The 25,071-nt window shown below is 45.1% G+C and overlaps 2 protein-coding genes across 7 annotated transcripts in view; one reads left to right on the top strand and one right to left on the bottom strand.

Annotated features, from left to right (window-relative positions):
- Positions 1–1,277: 1,277 nt before the first annotated feature.
- On the bottom strand, positions 1,278–11,575 carry PEX11A (peroxisomal biogenesis factor 11 alpha). Of its 2 annotated transcripts, XM_059180006.1 has the most exons (3): positions 11,383–11,575; positions 5,498–5,613; positions 1,278–3,291 (listed from the first exon to the last, which is right to left on the bottom strand). In XM_059180006.1, the coding sequence occupies exons 1-3, from the start codon at positions 11,436–11,438 to the stop codon at positions 2,720–2,722; spliced, it is 744 nt and encodes a 247-aa protein (XP_059035989.1). In that variant the 5' UTR covers positions 11,439–11,575; the 3' UTR covers positions 1,278–2,719. The 2 variants fall into 2 exon arrangements, with proteins under 2 accessions (XP_059035989.1, XP_059035990.1); XM_059180007.1 differs by lacking the exon at positions 5,498–5,613 and having other exon boundaries at positions 11,383–11,554.
- Positions 11,557–25,071, top strand: part of WDR93 (WD repeat domain 93) — a 44,668-nt gene continuing 31,153 nt past the window's right edge. Inside the window, exons 1-6 of one of the 5 annotated variants that reach the window (XM_059180002.1) lie at positions 11,612–11,632; positions 13,807–13,890; positions 14,799–15,128; positions 16,036–16,228; positions 17,630–17,694; positions 23,347–23,425. In XM_059180002.1, coding sequence (XP_059035985.1) covers positions 14,817–15,128; positions 16,036–16,228; positions 17,630–17,694; positions 23,347–23,425 — 649 coding nt within the window. In that variant the 5' untranslated portion in view covers positions 11,612–11,632; positions 13,807–13,890; positions 14,799–14,816. Of the gene's footprint in view, positions 11,633–11,652; positions 12,025–13,806; positions 13,891–14,798; positions 15,129–16,035; positions 16,229–17,629; positions 17,695–23,346; positions 23,426–25,071 lie in introns of those variants that run through there. The other 4 variants (XM_059180004.1, XM_059180001.1, XM_059180005.1 and 1 more) reach the window with 4 other exon arrangements.

Here is a 25,071-nt window from a genome sequence, read left to right as displayed (position 1 = left end):
GCCTGCTTCCTCCTCTCTCTCTCTCTGCCTGCCTCTCTGCCTACTTGTGATCTCTCTCTGTCAAATAAATAAATAAAATCTTTAAAATACAAGACAGTAATGGAGAGGAAAGGAAGCATCTAAAAAAGGAGCCTTTACCCTCACTTCAAGGTTCAGGATGAATTATCCATGAGGCTCTGTCTGGATTGCAAACTGGGCCAAAGGGCGGTTCCAAGCCTTTGGAGCCATGGCTCTGGGCCAGACAGTGTATAGGGCTCCGTGCCAGAAAGCTCTGCTGACAAAGCCAGTCCTCTGGCAGCTTCGGCTGGGAGTCCAGAATGTGGGTGAGAGGTGAGAAGCGGTGAAAGGGCACAGGGCAGTGCCCCGGGAGCGGTCTGTCTTCCAGCCCCAGCTTGAGCGACAGTCACCGTCTTTCCTCCCCTCACCCCCCACCTTCCCACAGGAGCATAGGGACCTTGGTCCTCCCGTGCACAAGTGGACCCCACTGCTAAGCTTGGCATTCAAAGCTTCATTGCTCGGTCAATTCTCAGGGAACAGCATTTAGCTGTGAATGTGCTGGCCTGTCCATCTGTTAGAAACGCCTTTGGTGTTTTGTTTTGTTTTTTAAGATTATTTATTTGACAGAGAGAGAGAGATCACAAGCAGGCAAAGGGGCAGGCAGGGGGCGGGGAATGTAGGCTCCCCGCTGAGCAGAGAGTCTGATGCGGGGCTCGATCCCAGGACTGAGACCATGACCTGAGCTGAAGGCAGAGGCTTTAACCACTGAGCCACCCAGGTGCCCCATGCCTTCGGTTTTTAAAATCCCTCATGAATGTGGAGGCTTGGAGGTGGGGAGGGTTCGTTAGAAATGGGAAAGATGCACAGGGAGGGAGGTATGAGGGTACTGTTGAGGTTTTCACAAATTCCAGAACAGGTAGTATTTCTCAAGCTCCCCATCACCCGCCCCCACGAAGTTGCAGAGGACAAAAGTACAGAGACGGATGCCGCCATAACCTGCCACCACAGATTCGAGACCAACTTCTCCAGGCAGACGCCCGAGTGCCACCTGTCAGAGCTGAGGCAGGAGACGCCGTCCTGGATGAGAGCCCCTCAGAGGTCTCTTTCCACCCCGCTGCTCCGGGCTAAATCTTTCTTCATCCTCCTCCTCGGCGTGGGTCTTCCAGGCAAGAGCTCATTTTACCAGAGCAGCTCTACCAGCCGTGTACCCCCTGATCACCTCTGACTCGCCCCCCTTTCAGCTCTTCCTCATTCCCAGGACACACTCTCAGATACTGGAGTCTCTTTTGTCTAGAAATTTATTGGACATAATTAATCTAGGACAGTAGAGGATCTGGACAAAGTAAAATTAATTGCTCAAACTTTTTACTTGCCCTGACCTAGCAGCTTTCAATTCACTTAGAATTACCGAAGTATTTTGATTAAACACTTGAAAAATATGAGCGCCAAGGACCTGAGCTGCTTTTTAAGAATCTCATTCACATTTATGGGAAACATATTTAGCGCGCGTTTCTTTTGTCATTTCCATTCAGGTAAGTGAAATGGCTTCACTGATAGGACTGACATTGACCCTCCCACCTGGCGGCAATCTTTTTCTGCTTCACTTCCCCCAAATCAGGGGATCAGCAATCAACATAGAACTCAACAGCCAAGATGGGAAGTAGGACCATGAATAAATGGCCTTCTCCTCATTGCTCTTTTCCACTCCCCAACCGCCCCACACATATGAAGTCTGATTTCTCATAGAAAACGGTGGTGCTCCTCTGTTCAGAGTACTCATGAAATTTCTTAACTGCGTAACTGTTGTTGAAAATTAACGTAGCAGTGCCCGAACTGTTATATGACTTTAAATAAAAAAATCTGGCTGGTGAATCTAGATACAGCTTTAATTTTTCTATAAACCACTAACAAAGTTCTAAAAAAGGCTTTTCACACAGGAGTCTCACACCTCCACTCAATCAGGAAGGCGATGAACTATCCTTGAAAAACACTGGATTTGGAGTCTGAGGAATGAGGTGCAGGTCTGTTTTTTTTAACCGGTTTCCTCATCTGTCACAGGCTACCCACAGGCACCTGTCATGACCTCCCATATTAGGGGCCCCCAGTCCTTTCTACGTGCTTCTGATATCTGCTTTCTCGCTGCACTCCCTAAAGTCACCATTTCTACCACGAAGGTGCCTGATGCTTTTCTGATTGTACTTCTGGACAGAGGAAGGGCAGGACTGCCATGATGAAAGGCTGTGGGGGGGGGGCCGTGGTCCTCGAGGGAGAAGCCCTGTGGGGGGGTGGGGGGGTGGTATCTGGTCAGAGGAGGAAGAGGTCTTTACTAGGTCTGAGAGAGGGCTGATGTCAGACCTACGGTAGTTGCACAAAAGCACCCCAAAGGTTGCTGTATATTAATGTTTCAACTGTTTGGGCCTTTTTCAATCGTTATACATTTAGCAAACAATGAGCTCCCACTATGAGCATAAGATGCTCAATAAATGTTAGACGAAAGGAAAATACTCAGAAATTCAGAAGCCACTCCAGCCCTCTAAAAAACACCTATAAATCTTCGCGTGCCCCATTCTCCATTCTTGGCCCCACCTTTGCTCACACCGCTAGTCGCTAAATGCTCCCACGAACAAGTCTTTAAGTGCCGCTTGACAGCGGTCTGTGCCTCACGCAGACGCACCCTAGACGCTGTCTTTCAAGCAGGCGCCGGTCTCCGTCCGAAACCGCTTCAGCGCACCCTCAGCTTCATCTGCGGATACGCCACGACGACGATGCCCGCTATGGAGGACACAAGACCTCCAAGTCCAATGATGCCAGGATTGAACTTATGGATCCCCAGCTGGTCCAAGGGGTTCAAGAGATCGCAGAAGTTCTTCACTGTGTCCAGGAGCAAGGGAGGCTGCTTCTTCAGAGATCGGAACAAGAGGAGGAGGAAGGACTGGAGCCATTCTGTTTCCTCATCGGCCACGCTGTACCCAAGAGGCTCCTGAGACAGTGACTGCTCCGCCCTCGCCCTGTCGCGTGCAGCCTGTTCCATCTGCAGGGAGAGCTCGTACAGGTCCCTGGCCAGGCTCAGCAGCAGACAATAGTAGTAGTGGCGGGCAGCCCACATTCGCCATTTCTCTTTGTTAATGCCGGAGGCAAGGCCTACGCTCCTCACCCAGAGGACGGTATCACAGATGAAATAAAGCACACGGTTCACGTTGGCTAACGTCAGGCATACGCGGGGCACCAGGTCAGTGGCGTGAACGCTCTCCTGGGTCGCCTGCACAGCATGTACCACGTTGCCTAATCTGAACCCTGTGAGAAGAACCCACAATGGTTAACGAGTATCGAATTACTATATCATATGAAGGCAGAAGCCCTGTATTGGGGTGGGAGGCCAGCACTGGTGTGTTGACTACTATGTGAGGCTCAGTCTTCGCTCGGGAATCAGGAAGGGCTTTACAGCATATTAAGGACACCGAAAATGATCCTGGCAGGCACAAAAGACAGTGATTCTTTAAATAAAGTTACCACCTTCGTTCCAGTGAACAGCTTAACACTGGCTTACAACACCCTTCAGGCAAGGTCAGTCGTGAGTGTGGTTGCGACATCCGAATATGACCAGTTATACATCTTTAGAAGAAAAGTTCTATAACAGGAAGTTTAGATGCAACTTTATTTAGTTACTTACTTATTTATTTCTGCACACAAGAAGCTTTGATTCCCTGTGGCCATTTCTCTGACTCAGATGCCAACAATCTTTTGGCGAGTCTAATGCCTTAGATTTTATTTACTTTCCAAACAAAAGATGGCTTTTCTTATCCATCCCAGACCCCCTGAAGAAGGGGAGGGGCTTGGGGAGCCCTACCTTGTCATGTACCATCAATAAAGTATACTGTACCCAGCCAAAAAAAAACAAAAAAACCCACATCATTATCATTTTGCCATCTGTGTGGTCCAATCCCCCTTTGGCTCCCTACTCAGGAAGACAAAGTAGAGACAGTAGGAGTTAGTGGCTAGGAAACCATTAATATTGTCGTCAGTGACTCCTACTTGAATTAAATCGACCACTGCAAGGTATATCCTCATCTGAACATGTAACTCAGTTCCTCAGGGATGTAGCAATCAACAGGTATGTCTTGAGCACCTACGCGGAAGGAGTTATAGTCCTACACATTATGGAGAATACAAAAAAAGTACTTTCCTTAAAGGACTATATCCTAGACTCAGCAAATGCTCAAAAGTAGCTACCCTCAAGAGACTTACAATCTCACGAGAATGTCTGGTATGATTTTATCAAAAATACACAAACCAGATTGTGTAATGGACTATCCTGGGTTCCAGTTCTGGCTCTGGCATCAACTGGCTGAATGACCCTGGGTAAGTCCTTTCCAGACTTCAGAACCTTACCTCTAAAGGACCTGTAAGCTCTAACATACTAAAAATTCTGAAAACTGCTAATCCTACCCTTCAAAGCCATCCAAAACCAGCTCGTCCTATCCTCCAACATCCCTCCACTCGACAACCTAAGTGCTCTGTCAAGCTAGTTTCCTCATGACCTCGTAATACAATGGTTTGTTCCTAACAATTCTGAGCCTTCGCAGGGGAAATCACCCTTCAAGGCCTTCCTTCCCTTTCTCTCTTAGCTATACCTCAAGTTCCACCGCCTCCCAAATCTTTTCCCCCGCTTCTATCCTAGCTAATATATCTGGCACTAAATCTTGTATCATTATTTATACAATGCAATCTTATTTCTCTCGTAAAGCTCAGCTATACCTAAAGTAGGTGCTCAAAATGATTGTTCAGGGGCGCCTGGGTGGCTCAGTGGGTTAGGGCCTCTGCCTTCGGCTCTCTGCTCGGCGGGGGGCCTGCTTCCTCCTCTCTCCCTCTGCCTGCCTGTCTGCCTACTTGGGATCTCTGTCTGTCAAATAAATAAAATCTTAAAAAAAAAAATGATTGTTCAACATGGGATGTCTACATTCCATTCTAACCTCTCTGCCTACCTACTGTAGGCAGAAGCTCATGTCAAGGATGGCCAAGACATTGCCTAACTCTAAGAACTAAAGGTGAGCTAACTAACACAGGCTATGATTAAGCAGAAAGGTACAGCGTAGCACCAACTGTGCACAAAGGAGGGTGTTTGTGAACAGTCTGCAGCAAAACATTCAGTCTTCTTGGCCTCTCCTTTTGAGAGGGCAGCCTTCCTGGTCGACTTCACCAGAAAACCTCGAGGATTAGAAATTAAAGATCTGGGGGCACCTGGGTGGCTGAGTAGGTTAAGCCTCTGCCTTCAGCTCAGGTCATGATCTCAGGGTCCTGGGATCGAACCCCGCATCGGGCTCTCTGCTCAGCGGGGAGCCTGCTTCCCCCTCTCTGCCTATCTGCCTACTTGGGATCTCTGTCAAATAAATAAATAAAATCTTAAAAAAAAAAATTAACGATCTAGAAAGTATTTTGTGAACTGCAGGGTCTGACGATTTGAAACCGGGAGCCACTGTCCCTCACGAGACAGGGTACTTACATTTGCGGCCAGTGCTCACACTGGTCTCCAGTTTCTTGAGCTTCAGTACCACCTTCTCTTTGCCAGCTTTAGGCTCTAACAAGTATCTAAGCAACATGCATGTGTATTGAGTGGCTCTGGAATGGAAAAAAAAAAAAATGAGGAGAATGATTTACAAGCCAAATGAAATTTGAATCATGAAGTAAGGAAAGGAGAAACACGTGTTGCTAAAAGCGAAGTTTCCAAGACAAGTTCTCACATAAGTGGCTCTTACAAGAGCACAATTCTGTAACAGTCACTCCACGGGGCTAAAGGGCAGAACATGGGGCAGAAATGTGACACAAAGGTAATGAAACAGAACGGTGAGGTAACAGTGAACAGCCCTTCAAATGGCCTGTTGCTGGCACAGAGAAATGGGTAGAGGCACAGTGGAAATGGCACAAAAATCTCCCTCATACTAAGTCTGCAGCAATCCCTAGTCTTTCTTTTCTCCTGTGTAGAACGATTTTTCCGATTTCTAAAATGAACCTTGTACCTATCGCCAACTACTTATGTGATCAGACACACACTCCAACCAGAACTGAAAGAAAAGTTCGGTTGTGAATTTTTTGCAAAAGGATTAAACACACATCAATGCATGAATATGTAGAGATAGGTTTTTACATTTGTCTTTCAAAACTAGTTAGGATTTGGGGGCGCCTGGGTGGTTCAGTGGGTTAAAGCCTCTGCCTTCAGCTCGGGTCATGATCTCAGGGTCCTGGGATCGAGCCCCACAGTGGGCTCTCTGCTCTGCGGGGAGCCTGCTTCCCCCTCTCTCTCTGCCTGCCTGTGATCTCTGTCAAATAAATAAATAAAATCTTTTTTTAAAAAACAAAACTAGTTAGGATTTTATATAAATATGGACTCCTGCTTAATAGTAGCCAGTAAAGCGATCATTATTATGACTACAAGTAACACTGCCTCATTAACAGCAATGGAACCCATGAAAAATCCTGTGACACATGCTCGAACATCTAAACGCACTGGAATCCATTTAATGAAGTGGCTGCCTGTTTCCCACAAGCCTCTAACTGCACTGGAATCCCTTCAAGCTACAGATATGATTCTCAATAAAAATGGGGCACATTTTCCGAAATGGAGAAACTGTTATTGCGGATGAAGTAAGAAGAATTTTTTTTTTTTTCTTAAAGATTTTATTTATTTATTTGACAGAGAGAAATCACAAGTACACTGAGAGGCAGGCAGAGAGAGAGAGAAGGAAGCAGGCTCCCTGCTGAGCAGAGAGCCCGATGCGGGACTCGATCCCAGTACCCTGAGATCATGACCTGAGCCGAAGGCAGCGGCTTAACCCACTGAGCCACCCAGGCGCCCCAAAGTAAGAAGAATTTTTAAAGCAGTTTCCTGGCTATAGGCCTAGCTCAAGTCGGTCATGCCAGTAAGTCCCCTTCTCAGATTTGGGCTAATAGCAGCAACGTGTCCAAAACCCAGGTATTATTTTATGAATGCCAGTTAGTTCACAGGAGCTATAGATAACCACAGGGCTTGGGAAATGAATCCTAGAGATCTCAGATCTTGGTGAAAAGTATATCTAAAACAATTATTTTACTAACCAACCTCCCTAATGAAGCTTGCAGGGTACATTCCAAGTGCACTGCATTTGAAGCCTTCTTTTTAATGAAGCTTGTACACAGTGCGACCATTTAAAAAAAAACCTATCAAATAAATTACTACAGTGGTAGGGGCTGGTCATTACCATGGTGGTGGGCACGAGAGTTACCTGTGTGGATTTAAATCTCAGCTCTGCCACTGTGTTCCTATTAACCTCCAGCTTCAGTGTCCCTATCTGTGAAATGGGAATCACTTAGAATCTCTACCTCTCAGGGTTGTGATGAGGGTTAAATGGATTAACAGTGGTAACATATTGAGAACAAAATCTGGCATCAAGTCGGTTTTGGAAAATCTCATGATCAGGGCTCTGCACACTGGCCTGTTTGTGTCAGCCCTGGCACACTCAGAAGAGAAGGGAAAGCTGTTAAATGAAACCACAACCCTAATTATTCCTTCTTTACTACTGAGCAAGAATCAACCAAATTTCTAAAAGAAACATCATGAACTAATTAGTACGAAAGCACAACCTCTGTTCAGTATTTCCAGTAGCATAGCAGGTACTGCAGAGGTGCATCAGCCCTGTCTGGTGCTCTCCACACAGTGCCTGGTTTTACAGTTCACAGAACTATCTCACACGCAGAATCTTGCAGCGGCCAAGAGCAGGCTGCCCTCAAATGTGCCCATTGATTATTTTAAATAAAAGTTACTTAAGAAACAGCCAGTGCAGGGACACTCAGACCCTCCTCTGTCCCCCAGAAAGCAGGAAACACATCTCCCATGTGAAAAATATCTTCCCTGTACTAAGGAAGTCAAAAGACATCCTTATCACCAGAGATAGGCGCTTTAAAACTGAGAAAGTTGTAGAAGCAAACCTTGTTACTTTTTTCCTAATCCTACTACTCTCAGATCCTGACAGCTCAAGAGAACTTTCTGCCCCTCCCTTAACTACATAGAATCTAAATTGAGGGTCTTTCCTAGCAAAAGCGTTATTAGCAAAGATAAATTTTATCTGAATGACCCATCGGTATGGTAGGGCAAACAGTTCATTACCGAGAACCTGCCCTCCTTAGGACTGTAAAATGCATTCCTTTCCTCTGAAATCCCAGACCTCTACTCCCTTCTCCTTAGCTCAGCATGAGACAGACAGACACACACACACAAAACACCCCTCATTTTTCCTGTCTTTGGAATTTTCATGTCTACGTGGACACCCTGTGTACACCTGTTAAATCTGATTTTCTCTTTTTAATCTGTCTCAGGTCCACTTGATTCTTAGTCTAGAAGGATCTTTGAGGGAACAGGAATTCTTCCTCCCTGACAAACTTGAATCAGCTCTTCAACCATGGCCATTTTAAACTTTTTTGTCATTCTTACATTTTTACTCAGATCCTTTTACAAAAGCTTCCTGCAAATGTGTTTGATCTTGAGAGATTCATAATAAGGAACTTTGACAAATACAGGTTTCCAATAACCTTAAGACCATAAAACTGAACTGGGAAAGAATTTCTGGAACTAACAGGAGAACTGAATTAAAGCAGATCAAGAAAAAATAACAAGGGATTAAATGAACTGAGAAGGATAATTATAATTGTGACATTTTTGCTTAAAATATTGATAAATTTTTAATGTTTTGTTTTCCAGATTTAAGAAAATTTCTTCTCTTAAGCTACGATTTACAACAATTTTTTTTTCTCCCTATCTGATCCCTTCAGAATTCAAAAACACCCACTGAATTCTTATATATTTTTGACAACATATTTATTTGGCCAAGTTCAGTAAGAGTTTGCTCTCCTTGTGACAGGACACAATTGGAAGCATGGGTTATGTTCAAAGGCTGTGACTGGAATGTCACATTTGGGAGACAAGCTTTAACTCAGATATGACTAGACAGTTTGAAGGCCTAAGGGTGATCTATGGAGCCAGTAAAGCCCTTTGGAAAAAGAGTCTGACAGCTTGCTTACCAGGTTCCCAGGAGCCCTACCAGGTGAGTAAGTCACCTCCTGACAGGTGCAAAAACCTCAGGATATTTTGGGGACCTCAAGAGGAGAGGAATTAGCCTTAATCTCTAGGTATTAAAGGTGACAGCTGAAGGCAAGTCTTTGGCTTGACTTCTGGAATCAAAAAGATTCCTTACAAAAAGTTCCAGCAAAGCAGATTTTAAAAGGCCTGTATGATTAAGCAGTATTTTTGCTGCACTTATGTAAATAACCAGGCCAAGTTTCTCCAAACTAGATATATTTTTGCAAAGAAATTAGTCTTAATTAGTCTTAATTGGTAAAATGAAACTGATGATACAAAAACAAAACTATGTTGCAATAACACAACTTTGTGGATATTAGGTTCAAATAACAATTTTTTATGAACTGGACTAGGTCCTGGTTTCTTCCAGTTTCTTCCAATGCTTGGTTACAATTTTCCAAACTAATATTTTTTATATTCTTGATTGAAAATCATAAGTAGGGGCACCTGGGTGGCTCAGTGGGTTAAGCCGCTGCCTTCGGCTCAGGTCATGATCTCAGGGTCCTGGGATCGAGTCCAGCGTCGGGCGCTCTGCTCTGCGGGGAGCCTGCTTCCTCCTCTCCTCTCTCTCTGCCTGCCTGTCTGCCTGCTTGTGATCTCTGTCTGTCAAATAAATAAATAAAATCTTTAAAAAAAAAAAAAAAAAGAAAAGAAAATCATAAGTAACTAAAACTGCCCTTTTTCCTAAAGCCCTGCACATGGAGCATGAACAAGTTGATGTGAACTTTAGAAAAACCACAACAGCTCACACATGAGCAATTTTCATGCCTGGTGCTCTGTGAGCCACTCAAAATGATCACCAGAGACACTCAAACTACAAACCAAGCAATTCTGACAGATGGCCACTGCCTGCCCTCACTTGATATAAAGATCCTTTAAACCTGCCAACTAGAAATCCTTGACTGGCTATACTCAGAACTCAGAAACTGGTGTGTAATTTGATCCGATCATGAATCATTGTTTTTCTTTTGTTTTCATCGAAATTCCTTATTACCTGATTATCTGAACCACAGGCCTAACTCTGAGAACACTCTTGCGTCACCACCTCCTGAAATGAGTTTAACTAAAATGACCTATTGTCAGAACTGAGTCGCTGGTTCAACGAGACAGGACCATCTATCAGCTCAACTTTTAATGTAGGAAACGTCCAGGAAAGTTTCAGAAAGGGGAAGTGTAGCAGCCAAGGGTAAGCCACCCCAAAGTGTATCACTCGGGCACACTGATTATTTTAAGTAAGAAAGTTACTTAAGAAACAGCTGGTGCAGGGACACTCAGACCCAGAAAACACATCTCCCATGTGAAAGATACCCTCCCTGTACTACCGAAGTCAAAAGACATGCTTATCACCAGACACAGGGGCTTTAAAACGGAGAAAGTTGTAGAAACAACCTCGTTACTTTTTTTCCGGAATCCTGCTACATCGGCTTAAATCCTGTTCAGGATTCCCTCCTAAATGCAGCTCTCAAACACCTGTTTTCTTTATCCTGTCAATTCCTCACAAATGTTATTGTCTGTCTAAAATGTATAAAAAGTGCCTGCCTGGGTCATTTCTCTAGGTCTGAATTTCAAATATGGGACTCTGTGCACGCACCTTTTTCTTTTCTCCCCCTCCTGTGAAGCTGTTCCGTGTAAATGTAATTCTTAGTCTAGTTGAAAGACGTTGAGGGTAGGGGGAGAATTTTTCCTGCCCTACAATCTCAATGAGATAGACCGGGCAATAATAGTAGATAAATACAAATTCTGTCTCTCCGTAAGCATTTCATGGATTATGTGAAGCCATAACCAAATGGCTGGCTTCCCGGGTCACAAATGTCAGCCCAAAGTTCATCTTAGAAAAAAAAAAACAAATCCCGGGGACGCCTGGCTGGCTCAGGCGGTGGAGCCGCGGACTCTTCATCTCGGGGTTGCCAATTCGAGCCCCACCTTGGGTACAGAGATTACTTAAAAAAATAAAATCTTTAAAAAAAATTTTAAAGTGCCGGGAGGAAGGCTGAGTGGAGAGGTCCCGGCCTTCCCCAGGTTAGAGGAACGCTGCTGGACTGGTCCAACACGGTCAGGGCCCCGGGCGGCTGCGGGGCCACACACCGGGCTGTCCCGCGGAGGCTCGGGCGGACGGCGGGGTCCGGTCCGCCAGGCTGCCTGCGAGAAGGGCTCCGGAACCGAACTCCGTCCTGCCGCCGTCCACGGGGCGAGCCCCTCCTCCGGAAGCCGGGGGACCCGAGACCCGGCTCAGGTCGCAGCACTGGGAAGGGGGTGGAGGTCGCGGGCACCCGACTCACCTGAAGAGTCGGTCCCGGCCCTGCGTTTGGTTGGTGAAGCGGATGAAGGTGTCCATGGCTTCCGGCCCGAGGCCACGTGTCGCCCCGAGTTCAGTCGCGAGTCCTCAAGGGCTTCGCCGGGTCCCCTCGGGAGAAGCTCAATCTCCCCTCCCCCGTGGGGGCGGGCGCGCCTTCCTTAGAACGACTTCGCGGGCTTCCGGTGGGGACCGGAAGTGGTGGTTACTAAGGCGACGCCACGCTCCCGGCCCAGGTGAGCGGAAACTTGGCTTCTCCGCTTGGGTTCAGCGGTTCCCCGCGTGTCTCTGGAGGCCCCTCGACATCTAGGGTCTCCTAGAGGGGGACTCGGGGTGGGGGGTGGGGGAATCTCCTGATGCTCCTTGACATCTAGGATCTGTTAGAGGAGGACGCGGGGTGGGGGATCTCCCCAGCCTCTGACCTTTCCGGAGATCCTGAGCACTCCGGAACCCCATGCGGCATCCCGAATGGAGAGTCCCCTGAGGTTTTGCTTGGGGACTTTGGGGCCTAATCGTGTCCCACCTCTGTACCTCGGTTTCCCTTGAGCAACCCCAGCTCCAGTTTGGGGTAGGAAATAGAGCAGAGATAACCCAACACGTGGCATGTATTTCCAGCATGGGGAGTCAGGTAAAGCGGGAGAATTTTCTGTGCGGATCGTTAAGAACTCAAGATTGCCACCTGAGGAAATCCTAGAGGGGCTACTATGAACAAAGTTGAGGCAGAAATAGATTCCGGCGAAATTGCAGCACTGAGCGTTGGTTCTTTGGGGCTTGAAGACATGGAATCCCACCCGCTCTATAATAGTAATATTACAAAATATACCCCCTACAATCAGAAAGTTTATTTTTGTAACCTTTATTCCCTTGGTCAGGCCTGCCCTTAACATTTGCAGGCCAGGGGGAGGATTACAAATAAAGACCCACATACCGTATGGTTATTTTTAAATTATTTTTAAAAAATATTTATTTTGGGGGTGCCTGGGTGGCTCAGTGGGTTAAAGCCTCTGCCTTCGGCTCAGGTCATGATCCCAGGGTCTTGGGATCGAGTCCCGAATCAGGCTCTCTGCTCAGTGGGGAGCCTGCTTCCCTTCCCCTCTCTCTGCCTGCCTCTCTGCCTACTTGTGATCTCTGTCAAATAAATAAATAAAATCTTTAAAAACAAGTGTATATTTTTAAAGATTTTATTTATTTATTTGAGAGAGAGGAGTGCTCACGGACATGGGGGGGGGGTGTTGCATAGAATTAGGACAAGGGAGCAGAGCCCAAGCACACTCGCAGTGCGTGGGGGTATGTCTTCATCAAATTTTGTCTTTATCAAGGGTTTTGCCCATGATGTGCCTTGGTGTAGATTTCTTCATGTTTCCTTTGCTTAGGGCTTGTGTTCTTCTTGAATCTGTGAGTTTACAGTTTCATCAAATTTAGAAATATTTTGTCTATTTCTGCAGGGTTTTTTGTTTTGTTTCGTTTTTGGTTTTTTGCCTCTTCCCTCCTTTGGGGATTTCAATCACACTTAAATTAGACTACTTCAGGTTCTCCCACACCTTTCTTCATTTTTTTTTCCTCTCTCTCTTTGTTTAAGTGTTTCTAATGCTGTATCTTCAAATTTCCTAATCCTCTGTCCATCTAATTTGTTTTGCTCTGAAGAGCTTGTGATTAATCTGATCGAATGTACTCTTCATCTTAGACACTGTAGTTTTCATCTTGGGAAGTTCAGTTTGGGTTTCTTCCACATCTCTAGCGAACATTTCCTCTTGGTTTTTAAACACATAAAATACATTTATAACTGTTTTTTTTTAAAAGATTTTTATTTATTTATTTGACAGAGAGAGATCACAAGTAGGCAGAGAGGCAGGCAGAGAGAGAGAGAGGAGGAAGCAGGCTCCCTGCTGAGCAGAGAGCCCGATGCGGGACTCGATCCCAGGACCCTGAGATCATGACCTGAGCCGAAGGCAGCGGCCTAACCCACTGAGCCACCCAGGCGCCCCATTTATAACTGTTTTATCTGCTAGTTCTAATAAGTGCGTTGATGATGAGTCAGCTTCAGTTGCCTGACTTTTCTCTTTGTGAGTTTCTTGCCTCTGCATGCCCGGTCTTTTTTTTTTTTTTTTAATTGGATCCCAGATATTTATTTCATTGGATGCTGGATATTTCTGTTTTCCTATAAATATTGTTGAGTTTGCTCTGGTATGCCATGAAGTTACTTAGCAATTTTTTGATCTTGTCACTTCTAAGATTTGACTAGCAGTACCAGAGCAACGTTAATTCCAGGGCTAATTTTTGCCTTGCTTGGCAAGAACTTCTGGTCACTTCACCCAGTGTTTGTGAATTATGAGGCTTCCCATTCTCCTCGGTGGAAACCGGCATTATTCCTGGTGTGAGTTCAGCTTACTGTTCCTACCCGTGATTTCAGGTGGCTCTCTTCTGTCATATTGGGGCTCAGCTAGCTCCTCTGGCTATGCACCAGAAACATCACAGATGAACCCTAACGGGTGAGGTAAGAGGATCGCAGTAGATTTCTACAAGGGTTCCATGCCCCCCACCCAGTGCTCTGACAATGCAAGACCCCCACTCCACTACATGTGAATCATCTCAGAATGGACCCCATGTGCCACATTAAATGCCTTTATTTACCTGTGATTTTGAGAGCCTTTTTATAATTTGTACAGTTTTGAGTTCGATGAAGTTCAGGTTACTTGTTCTTTTCTATGGACTGAAATGCTATGCACACACACAACCTGGAGCTGATAAGTTGTGATAGTTTTGTGAATGTTTAATTATTTTCATTTCTTGGGGATTTCGTTTTGTTTTAGTCCATTTTTTCCCCCGAGTCTCAAACATTTCTAGAGGCCCTAGAAAAATCTCACAGGCCATGGGCTCTCTGTCTACAGAACTGCCAGTCAGAAGCAGTGGGCCTAGAGAGAAAGGACCAAACGAGACGGCAAGGATTCGAAGTGCTTGGATGGCATCTGGTCAGAGATGAGGGGAAGGAAGGAGAGCCGTTCTGGCTCACTACCCAGCAGGCCTGGCCATAGCCACTTGCAGAGATGCAAGAAGGAAGAGAAGACCTAAGTTGTAGGAGAGAGGTGGGACCCAGACAGACACTCTCTGAGCAGGAGCTGGAGAAAGACAACAAGGATGCCACATTTCCTCTCCCTGTGCCATCGCACCCATCATCTTGAGCTATTCTGGAAGATGTGACTCATTAATACCCAGTTCTGCTGATATCCTTATTATATGAAGGGCATACTTTAGTAATGTGGTAACAATCCCGTGATAAATAAGGAAAGCACCAGTCTCTAGAATAAATAGTTCCCAGGGATTTTTGTGCTAGAGAGGGAGATGTGCTGTCTTCTGGTAACTTCTCTTTTTTCTCAAAGGACCTCTGCTTGCTTCCTTTGTCAGCTTTTCCAAGTTTCCTAGATGCTCCCAGTACCAGCTTCTGTGATGTCAACCCCCAGAGGAAGTCAAGTCTCCAGTTTTATGAGAAAGGGGGTGCTCGAGGTGCCATCCCCAACAGAGAAGGACTGGCCGAAGGATGATGAAGATGATTATGTCTTCATAGATTTGGGTGAGGAGGTGGATCCTCTGCCACAGCCTTACCGCATGATCAACAAGATGGTGAACCTTCTGTTTGACAAGTGTTGGGAAGTTATCCAGGAAAGGGAGGCACGGAGGAAAGTTGAGTTCAGCCAGACCCAGCCCACCATCTACGCTCCACTTATAGAAAGCAAGGTATGGAGGTGCTGACCAGGAGTCCCTGTTTCCCAGTAGAGTGTTGATAAATGAAAATGCCTGATCCAGGGAAGGAGCTCCTACAAGGAACCTTCCCTCATTAAGACAGGTGCATTTCTGAAAGATTACTAGGCTTGCTGATGTTGATTAAAATGGATCTAGTAGGGCACCTGGGTGGCTCAGTGGGTTGGGCCACTGCCTTCAGCTCAGGTCATGATCTCAGCGTCCTGGGATCGAGTTCCGTGTTGGGCTCTCTGCTCCGCGGGGAGCCTGCTTCCCCCTCTCTCTCTGCCTGCCTCTCTGCCTACCTGTAATCTCTGTCAAATAAACAAAATCTTAAAAAAAAAAAAAAAGACAGCCATGGTTAATGGTCCCTCTACCCAGCAAGTAGCATGGCGTTTAAATTAATTAATTAATTAGTTAATTAATTAATTTAAAAAATTGATCTAGTAATTGCTTGGAAGAAATGGGTATTCTGATTAGTTGGAGATTATACAGAAAGTCTTTTATATTCTGTTGTTATTTAAAAATGCTTCTGAATACTTTAATCACTCTCTTGCTTGATGATTGGGAATCTGCCAGTGTCTCAGCGTTTCCACGGCATTCTAGATGATAAAAGTACAGGGAACAGGGACAATTGTCTACTCATCACAGGACCTGTGGTCATGGTTAGTCTTGTAAATGTGTACTTATTCTCAATTTGGCTGTTTTCTCTGGCTATTTTCTCCTAAAAGTAGAATGCTATGACTTTCCTGATGCTTGGGCAAAATACTTAGGTGAGCACTGTTTGGGGGCGGTATTCTACCTAGGAAGGGCCCACATGCCTCTTTGCAAAGTTAGCTCACGTTCTTGCAGATGGTGGCAACTGAAAATCATTCCTTCTTCCTTTGTTTTTTTGTTTCCTCAGCTCAACAAAATGCCAAATTGTATGGCGATTTCCCAAGACTATGTCTTTATTGGAGGAGCCAAAGGATTCTCCATCTATAATCTGTACAGTGCCAAACGAGTATATGGTTGGGAGAAACTTAAGGTGGATGTCACTTCCATCTGGGCCACAGATTTGGGGAGTGAAATACTTATTGTTCCTGTGGATGAAATGGGTACATGTTCTTCCTCTTTTTTTTTTTTTTTTAAGCCAAATATATAGTTATCTGTAGACTGTTCCAATATAATCTCCTTTCTAGGTATGGGTGGGGCCAGACCTGGAGCCTTCTCCCTGGTCACATAGTATTAACTCACACACACAGACCATGATAGTGTGCAAAGCACTAGTCTAACATTGCTCATAAGCTGACCCATGCAACCCTCACAAGAGCCCTGGGAGGTAAGTAGAATTTCTTAACCCTGTTTTTCAGAAGAAGCCACTGAGGCATTGAGGTTAAATAACTTACTTGGGATGATGTAGAAGGAGAGTAGCACAGGCAGGGTGCTGCCCAGCCAGCATGGACCCGGAGCTCACACCCTTTGGGCACTCAGAAATCCCGCTGCTCGAATAAAGTAGGGATCGTTTCTTCCCCTCAGCCTGACGCTGAACCAGGCCTTCATGGGGACAAGAGTACCCAGAGCCATAGACAGTGTTGAGGAGGACAGTGCACTGCAGGAGAGTGAGCCGCCCAGACTGGTGTTTTAGGAAGGGTGCCGTGGTAGGGGTGAGTCAAAATGAGAGAAAGAGATGCAGTTGTGTAGTAGTTGGCTTGTCCGGGGCTGCAATTCTGTACTATCCCCAAATAAACCTATCTTCTGTTGAGAAAGAAAGACAGAGAGAGTGATAGAGAGAGAAAGAAAGGAAAGGAAGCGAGGGAGAAAGGAGGAAAGAGGGAGGGAGAGAGACCAAGAAGACTGTTGCTTCCATCAAGGAGAGAAATGATGAAGGTCTGAACCAAGGCACGGGCTGTTACAATGAAAGGAAAAATCATACTCTGGTTTTGTAAGATGCTATCATTGGGGAAGTGAGCTGAGGGATATTGGGGTATTCTTGGTACTATTTTGGAAACTCTTCTCTAATTTGAGCGTGTGCTTTTTGACACAGCTAGAGGGGGAACGTTGAATTCAAGAGGAATTTGGTCTAAAGATAGGATTGTATTTTATCACACTGCGTTACATCCGCTGGGTTTCACGTCTGTGTGACTTCAGTGTAATGCATGGCTGTCCCTGGCACATCTGTGGTCCTGCAGCAGATATCCTGTGGTGGTTTATTGGGTTGAGTTAGACCTTCGCCCACAATGGGACCTTTGCCTTTGTCTTTCTGGATTATGGGTGTCAGAGCGAGTTAGGAGTGTCTTACAGAGGCTTCCGGGACCAGAGAATGGGCCACGGTAGGCAGAGAGAACCCAGCAGGGAGAACAGCCTGAACATGTCAAGTCAGGGGTGGAGGAAGCCAGGGAGACCGAGAGGCCAGGAGGAGGCTTAAGGACCCGTGAGCGCAAGCTGATAATTCAGAAAGTCAGATCTAAAATTCCAGTTCTTTGATTCATTTGTCTGCCTTACCTTCTCTGTTTCAGGCATTGCTAGACTGTTCTATTTTTACAAGGATGGTCTTTTCCTCATCAAAGCCATCAATGAAGTGGTAAGTTCCTGCTGTTTCCCTTAGAAACAGCTGTAGCAAAAATGTAGCCAAAAGCTGTAGCAAATGAAGTTGACTTTTACTATGGAGGTGATGACACCTGTCCTAGAGTTTCATGAAAGATAGAGACTCTCTGGACAGAGGGCCTTCTCTAAAATATACAATTTAAAGACCCTCCCACCAACTGAGGGCACATGCTGAAAGCTGTGGATTTATTTACCCTGTTTTTGGCAGAGGAAAGTTACTAAGGATCTCCAGTCCAGAATGAGCACCAGACCAATATATTCAGCAAATACTTACAAGCCCCTACAATTTCCAGGCTGCTTCCCATCCTGTCTCCTTGCCTATGCTGTTCCCCCTGCTCAAAGTGCTCCCCTTGCCTCCCTATCTACTGTATGTACCTCTTAAATTTCCCTCATTCTCTTACATTTCCTTTAAGAACAGCTCAGATATCTCCTTCCCTGAGATACTTTCCCCGAAATGCCCCTAAAAACCCAATCTCTCCCTCCTCTGTCCGCCCCCATACAGAACAGAATCTCTGTTGCAGCATTTTCTCTACCTTCCATCCTTGTGTGTTTGAATGACTACTTCTTCTCTTGGATATAACCATCCAGAGGGCAGGAGATGTGTTCTTATTCACCCATGTTTCACCCACGTATCCCTTGTTCCTAACACACTGCCTGTCTACCGTAGCGTCTCGGAAAGTGTTTCGTAAATCAAGGAGTAAAAAAAAGAGAGAGGATATTGCTCAGAGTAGATTTTTAACTGCAGTTTGTCTTGTAAAAAATACCACTGATGGGCATCCAAGCAAGTCAGTGGGGAAAAGAAAGTATTTTCAACAAATGATGCTGGAATGCTAGAGGGGAAATGAACTCCACCCTACTTTGTACCATATGTAAGAATCAATTTGAGATGGATTATGGGTCTAAATGTAAAGGCTAAAAACATTATCCGTTTTAAAGAAAACACTGGAAAATATTTTAGCCACCTCAGGAAGGCAACGATTTCTTGTAGCATTTTTTAAAGTTTTATTTATTTATTTGAAAGAGAGAGGGAGAGAGATCACAAGTAGGCAGAGAGGCAGGCAGAGAGAGAGGGGGAAGCAGGCTCCCTGCTGAGCAGAAAGCCCGATGCGGGTCTCCATCCCAGGACCCTGAGATCATGACCTGAGCCAGAGGCAGAGGCTGTAACCCACTGAGCCACCCAGGCGCCTGGGGAAGGCAAAGATTTCTTAGGACATAGAAAGTACTAAATAGAAAATAAAAAATTGATATTGGGCTTCATCAAAGTTAACAACTTATTATTCTCATGGCATAAGCAAAAATTAGCTTGCAGTGTGTCAAAGGTCTATCTGTAAAATCTAAACTCATAAAACCTCTACAAGAAAACATAGGAGGAAGTCTCGCAACTTGGGGAATGGCAAAGAGTTTCTAGCAGCAACATCAAAAGCACAATCCATACAAGAAAAAATTAGTAAGTTGGCCTTCATCAAAATTAAAAGCTTCTTCTGTAGAAGGCACTGGCAAAAGAATAAAAAGACAGGCAGCGGACCGGCAGAAAATAATTGTAAATCACCTACCTGATGAACAACTTGTATCCAGAACATGCGATGAACTCTCAAGATGCAAACTCAACAATAAGACAACAAACAACCCAGTTTTCAAAATGGGCAGGGGTTTGAAAAGAAAGACGGTTCACCAAAGAAGATAGATGGGAAGTAAATGAGCTGCTCAGCATCCTTAGTCATTAGGAAAACGCAAGTCAAAATCACAGCGAGCTACCACAACAGATGTATTAGAATGCCTCAAGTTCAAAAGAGTGACCGTACCGACTGTTGGCAGAGATCCAGAACAGCCGGAACTCCCATACATTGCTGGTGGTGAAATACAATGGTACAGTTATTTTGGCAGGTTTTTCTTTAAGGTTTTTAAAAATTTTTTTATATAAGTAATTTCTATACCCAACGTGGGGCTCAAATTCACAACCCTGAGTCACGCCCTCACTCAACTGTGCCAGCCAGGCAGTTTTTTTTTTAAAGTTAAATGTACACCTACCATACAATCTGGGTGTTCCACTCCTTGATATTTACACAGGAGAACTGAGGGCGTATCTCCATACAAACATGTGTTTGTGAATGTTTATAAGCAGCTGCCTGTGTCCTAGCCAAAAACCAGAAGCCACCCAAATGTCCATCAGCATGGGGGGCGGGGATAAGCAAATTGTAGTATGCGCACACAGTAGTATGAACTATTAATGCACATGGATGCATCTTAAAATAATTAAGCTGAGTGAAAGAAGTCAGACACAAAAAGAGTACACACCGTATAATTCCATTTATATAAAATTCTAGAAATACGAACTAATGTAGTGACAGAGAACATCAGTTTTTGTCTGGGGTGGGGTGGGAGAAAGGTGAAGGGATGATTGCCAAGGGCAGAAGGAAACTTCGGGGGTGATGGATATGTTCATGGGCTTGTGGGATGGTTTCAAGAGATATACATGTGTCAAAACATCAAATTGTACACTTTAAACATGTAGTTGGTACATGTTATTATATCCCTAATAAAGCAGTTTAAAAAAATTAAAACTTCTCATCAAAAGATGCTATTGGAGTTCACTCTCTAGCAGGAGCTGACGGGGGGCCCTGAGAGCCTTGACCGGCCCCACCGGCACAGCCCAATGACCCTCACACTCCAGGGGGAGCCATAGCTGTCCCCGATCAGAGTGACAGCAATCCTGAGCCGTGGAGAGGAGACCCAGCAGGGGCCTCCACAATACCCCCGCCCATACCGCAGTGCCCCCGCCTATGCCCACCCGCCCACAAGAAGGGAGTAGTGGCACCTGCTGGTGGGGACAAGGAGGTCATGGCAACAGAGGTTTAGGGACCAGTCAGGTGGTTCCATGCGCAGAACAGACACGGTTTCATCAGCAGCAAGGACACCAAGGAAGATGTATTTGGATAGCAGACTGCCATAAAAGGTAACCCCAAGAAGGGACTTTTTTATATAGGAGATGAAGAGATGGAAGAGTTGGATGTTGTTGGAGGAGAAAGTGTGCAGAGGCAGTGGGCGTCATAGGCCCTGGTGGAGTTCAGCACAAGGCAGTAAATCAGTGCAGAATAGAACCAGGGGGAAACGTTGTCCATGTCTAGGGCTGGGCCTCCATGCAATTACCAGTGGGATTCCAGACTTGTGAGAGTAGGGAAAGGAATGAGGGGTCAGAGGGGTCAGAGAGTGCCCCTGAAGGTCAGGCCCTGGCACAGGTGACAGTCCCCACCTGCATGTGGGCAGAGCCCAGCACACTATGCCGACCCTCCCGTGCAGAAGGGACGAAGGGGGTAGACGAGTAGGGTGCAGAAGCAGGTAGATCAGTGAGAGAATCTGTATCAGGGGATGGGCCCACCTCACCAAAGACCCCCTAGAGAGGACAGCAATGAAGAAAAGGAAAATCAAGGAGATGACACCCAAGGTCAGCAGTCTCCTCAACCCTGCAACTTCTATTACTGATGCAAATGCCTGGAGAACCTAAGCTATAAGATGGCAAAGGGACAAAGCAGCTGAGAATTCAGGTGAGGCGTCATGGCTCCCCAGGCTGAGCAGGGCGGGACTGAGCTAATGCAGGCTTACCACCTGTCCTGTCCCCACCGAGTGATCTCGAAAAATAAATATCCAGACTACACCAAAATTAGAGGTTTTTGCACAGCAAAGGAAACCATCATCAAAACGACAAGGCAACCTACAGAATGGGAGAAGATATTTGTAAATGACATATCTAATAAAGAGTGTCCAAAATGTATAAAGAACTTACACAACACCCAAAAACCAAATAATCTAATTAAAAAATTGGCAGGAGATATGAACAGACATTTTTCCAAAGACGACATGCAGGTGGCCAACAGACACATGAAAAAATGCTCAACACCACTCATGATCAGGGAAATACAAATCAAAAAAACACAATGAGATCACCTCACACCTGTCAGAATGGCTAGAATCAAAGATACGAAATAACAAGAATTGGCAAGGAGCTGGAGAAGAGGAACCCTCGTGTGCTGTTGGTGGGAATGTAAGTCAGTGCAGTCACTGTGGAAAACTATGGAAATTCCTCAAAAAATTAAAAATAGAAATACCACATGATCCAGTAATTGTGCTTCTGGGAATTTATCCAAAGAAAATGAAATACTAATTTGAAAAACTCTATGCACCTCTGTATTTACTGTAGTGTTACTTACAATAGCCAAATTATGGAAGGCCCCAAGTGTCCATTGATAGATGAATGGATACAAAATATGTGGTATATACAGATGCAATGGAATATTACTCAGCCATAAAAAAGAACGAGATCTTGCCATTCACAACATGGATGGACCCAGAGGGTATAATTCTAAGTGAAATAAGACAGAGAAAGACAAATACTATATTATTTCACTCTTACGTGGATTCTAAGAAACAAAACAGAGAAAAAAAAGAAACAAATAGACTGTTAAATGCAGAAAACAGATTGGTGGTTGCCAGAGGGGTGGGGGGTGAAATTATGACATCCCAGTAATAAGAAGTGAATGAAAGATTGGAACTGAAGACCTTCAGTGCTTGTATTTCTACTGTTGACCAGACAGCTAGAACTAGTGGCATCATCTATGCAGCATCTGGTTTTTATTTTTACTTAAAGATGTCTCTTTTTGGTAATAACAAATGGGTTTTTTGAAAAGTCTGGTTTTTTTCAATACACCTTTAAAGGTTTTAACATTGTTTCATATCTAGCCAAGTTGAGATGTTTGTTTGTTTTGGAGAGAGAGCGAGCCTGGGATGGTGGGGGAGAGGCAAAGGGAGAGGGAGAGAGAGAATCCCAAGCAGGCTCCGTGCCCAGTGCGGAGCCAGATGCAAGGACTGGTCTCACCATCTGAGCCAAAATCAAGAACTGGATTCTCGAGCAAACTGAGCCACCCAGCTGTCCCTCACCAAGTTGAGGTTTTTAAGCACCTCATTTTTAATTTGTAATAAAACATTACAACTTGTTTTTTTTTTTAAACCCAACAAAATGCAAGCACCTATTAATAAAGGTCTTAATAATAACAAGTATCTTTGTTATTATAAAGATACAATTAAGAAAATGAAAAAGCAGGCCACAGACAACCATAAACATTGAATCTCTCACCTGGCCTGAAATTTGAGCAAATTTCATACCAGGGTTACAGTCAGTCTCTTCTTGCTATGGACTGAATGTTTGTGTCCCCACAGAATTCAGGTTGAAAATCCTAAACTCTGGTGTGAGTATTAGGAGGTGGGGCTTTTCGAAAGGTTTAGATCATGAACCTTCACAAATGGGATTAATGCCCTTAGATGAGCCCCAAGAGCTCCCTCAACCCTTCCACCATGTGAAGGCACCTGAGAAGGTGGCAGGCAGAAAGTCTACAGACCAGCAAACAGGTTCTCGCCAGACGCTGAATCTGCCAGATTTTTGAAATCTTTGGAAATCTTGGCTTTCTAGCCTCCAGGACTATGGGAGATAAAGGTCTATTGTTGATGAGTCATCCAATCTATGGTATTTAAGAAACTAGGAAATACATCCAAAACCTTTAGGCGGGAAATCCAAAGTCCACCATTCCTCTCCATCATGAGGCTGACCTTACTCTATCCACGCTTCTCTTCTTTCCAGGATGATGCCAGCAAGCAAACCACCTGTGTGAAGGTGGAGATCTCTCAAGGAGGGGGTTTCGCGGCCTTCCTCCTACAAGGTGAGATTAACGGTGAGCTGATAAGAAGGTTCAGATGTGTAGCCTCTTCCAGATAACCACCTCCTTTCAAACCTTTTATTTAGAAATAATTTACGGGAGTTGTAAAGATAGGGACAGGGTGTCCCTTGTTTTTCAATACCAACATGTAACGTGACCACAGTTCGTTTGTCAAAATTAATGACAGGGGTGCCTGGGTGGCTCAGTGGGTGAAGCCTCTGCTTTCCGCTCAGGTCATGATTCCAGGGTCCTGGGATCAAGCCCCACATCGGGCTCCCTGCTAAGCAGAGAGTCTGCTTCTCCCTCTGCCTGCCACTCTGCTTCCTTGTGCTCTCTCTCTCTGTGTCCAAAAAATAAATAAAATCTTTTTAAAAATTAAGCGATGACATCGATATAATATTATTAACTAAAGGTGGTGGCTTTTTTCTTCAGGTTTTCCCCTTTTTTCCACTAAATTTTTGTTCCAAGGCTCAATCCAGGATTCCATATTCTATTTAGTCATTGTGTCTTCTTTTTTTTTTTTTTTTTTTTTTTTAAATATTTTATTTATTTATTTGACAGAAATCACAAGTAGGTGGAGAGGCAGGCAGAGAGAGAGAGAGAGAGCAGGAAGCAGGCTCCCCGCTGAGCAGAGAGCCCGATGCGGGGCTCGATCCCAGAACTCTGGGATCATGACCTGAGCCGAAGGCAGAGGATTTAACCCGCTGAGCCACCCAGGCGCCCCTAGTCATTGTGTCTTCTTAGTCTACTCCAATCTGTGACAATTTCTCAGTCTTTGTTTTTCATGGCCTTGACACTTTTGAAGAATACCAGTCAGATATTCTGCACAAGGTCCCCCAATTTCAATTTGCCTGCTCTGTTTCTCATGATTCAACCAGGGTTAAGGATTTAGGGGAGATGCCACAGAGGTGACATGCTCTTGTCATTGTATATCAGGGGTATGTGCCAGCAATTTCACCCAGGTTACTGGTGTCTGCCAGATTCCCCCACTACGATACTGCTTTTCCCGTCCCATACTATGTTAGAAGCAAGTCACTAGGTCTAGGCGACACTTAAGGGGAAAGGATTTAAGCTTCTCTTCCTGGAGGCAGAAGAATCAGAGAATTTGGGGGCATATGTTGAAACCACCACAGTAATCGATAAGCATTTGGGGGGAGATACTTTGAGACTATGCATCTATCCCGCATCCCCTTGAAGTACAACCCACCAATTCTAGCATTTGTCGTTGGCTCTTACTTGCTGTAATTATTACTGCCGAGATAGAACATCTTTTATTCAAGTGACTCTTAGCTTGATTTTTATCTTTTTAAAAAGATTTTATTTATTTGGCAGAGAGGGAGAGACAGCAAGAGAGGGAACATGAGCTGAGCAGGGAGCCTGATGCGGGGCTCGATCCCAGGACCCTGGGATCATGACCTGAGCCAAAGGCAGACACTTAAAGACTGAACCACCCAGGCAACCTGACTTTTAACTTTTTTTTTTTTTTTAAAGATTTTATTTATTTATTTGACAGACAGAGATCACAAGTAGGCAGAGAGGCAGGCAGAGAGAGAGAGAAAGAGAGAAGCAGGCTTCCTGCGGAGCAGAGAGCCCGATGCGGGGCTCGATCCCAGGACCCTGAGATCATGACCCGAGCCGAAGGCAGCAGC

This window comes from Mustela lutreola, chromosome 7, assembly GCF_030435805.1.
Source record: "Mustela lutreola isolate mMusLut2 chromosome 7, mMusLut2.pri, whole genome shotgun sequence".
Taxonomy (NCBI): Eukaryota; Metazoa; Chordata; class Mammalia; order Carnivora; family Mustelidae; genus Mustela; species Mustela lutreola.
The sequence above is the reverse complement of the archived record's forward strand: the minus strand, read 5'-3'. Positions and strand labels throughout refer to the sequence as shown.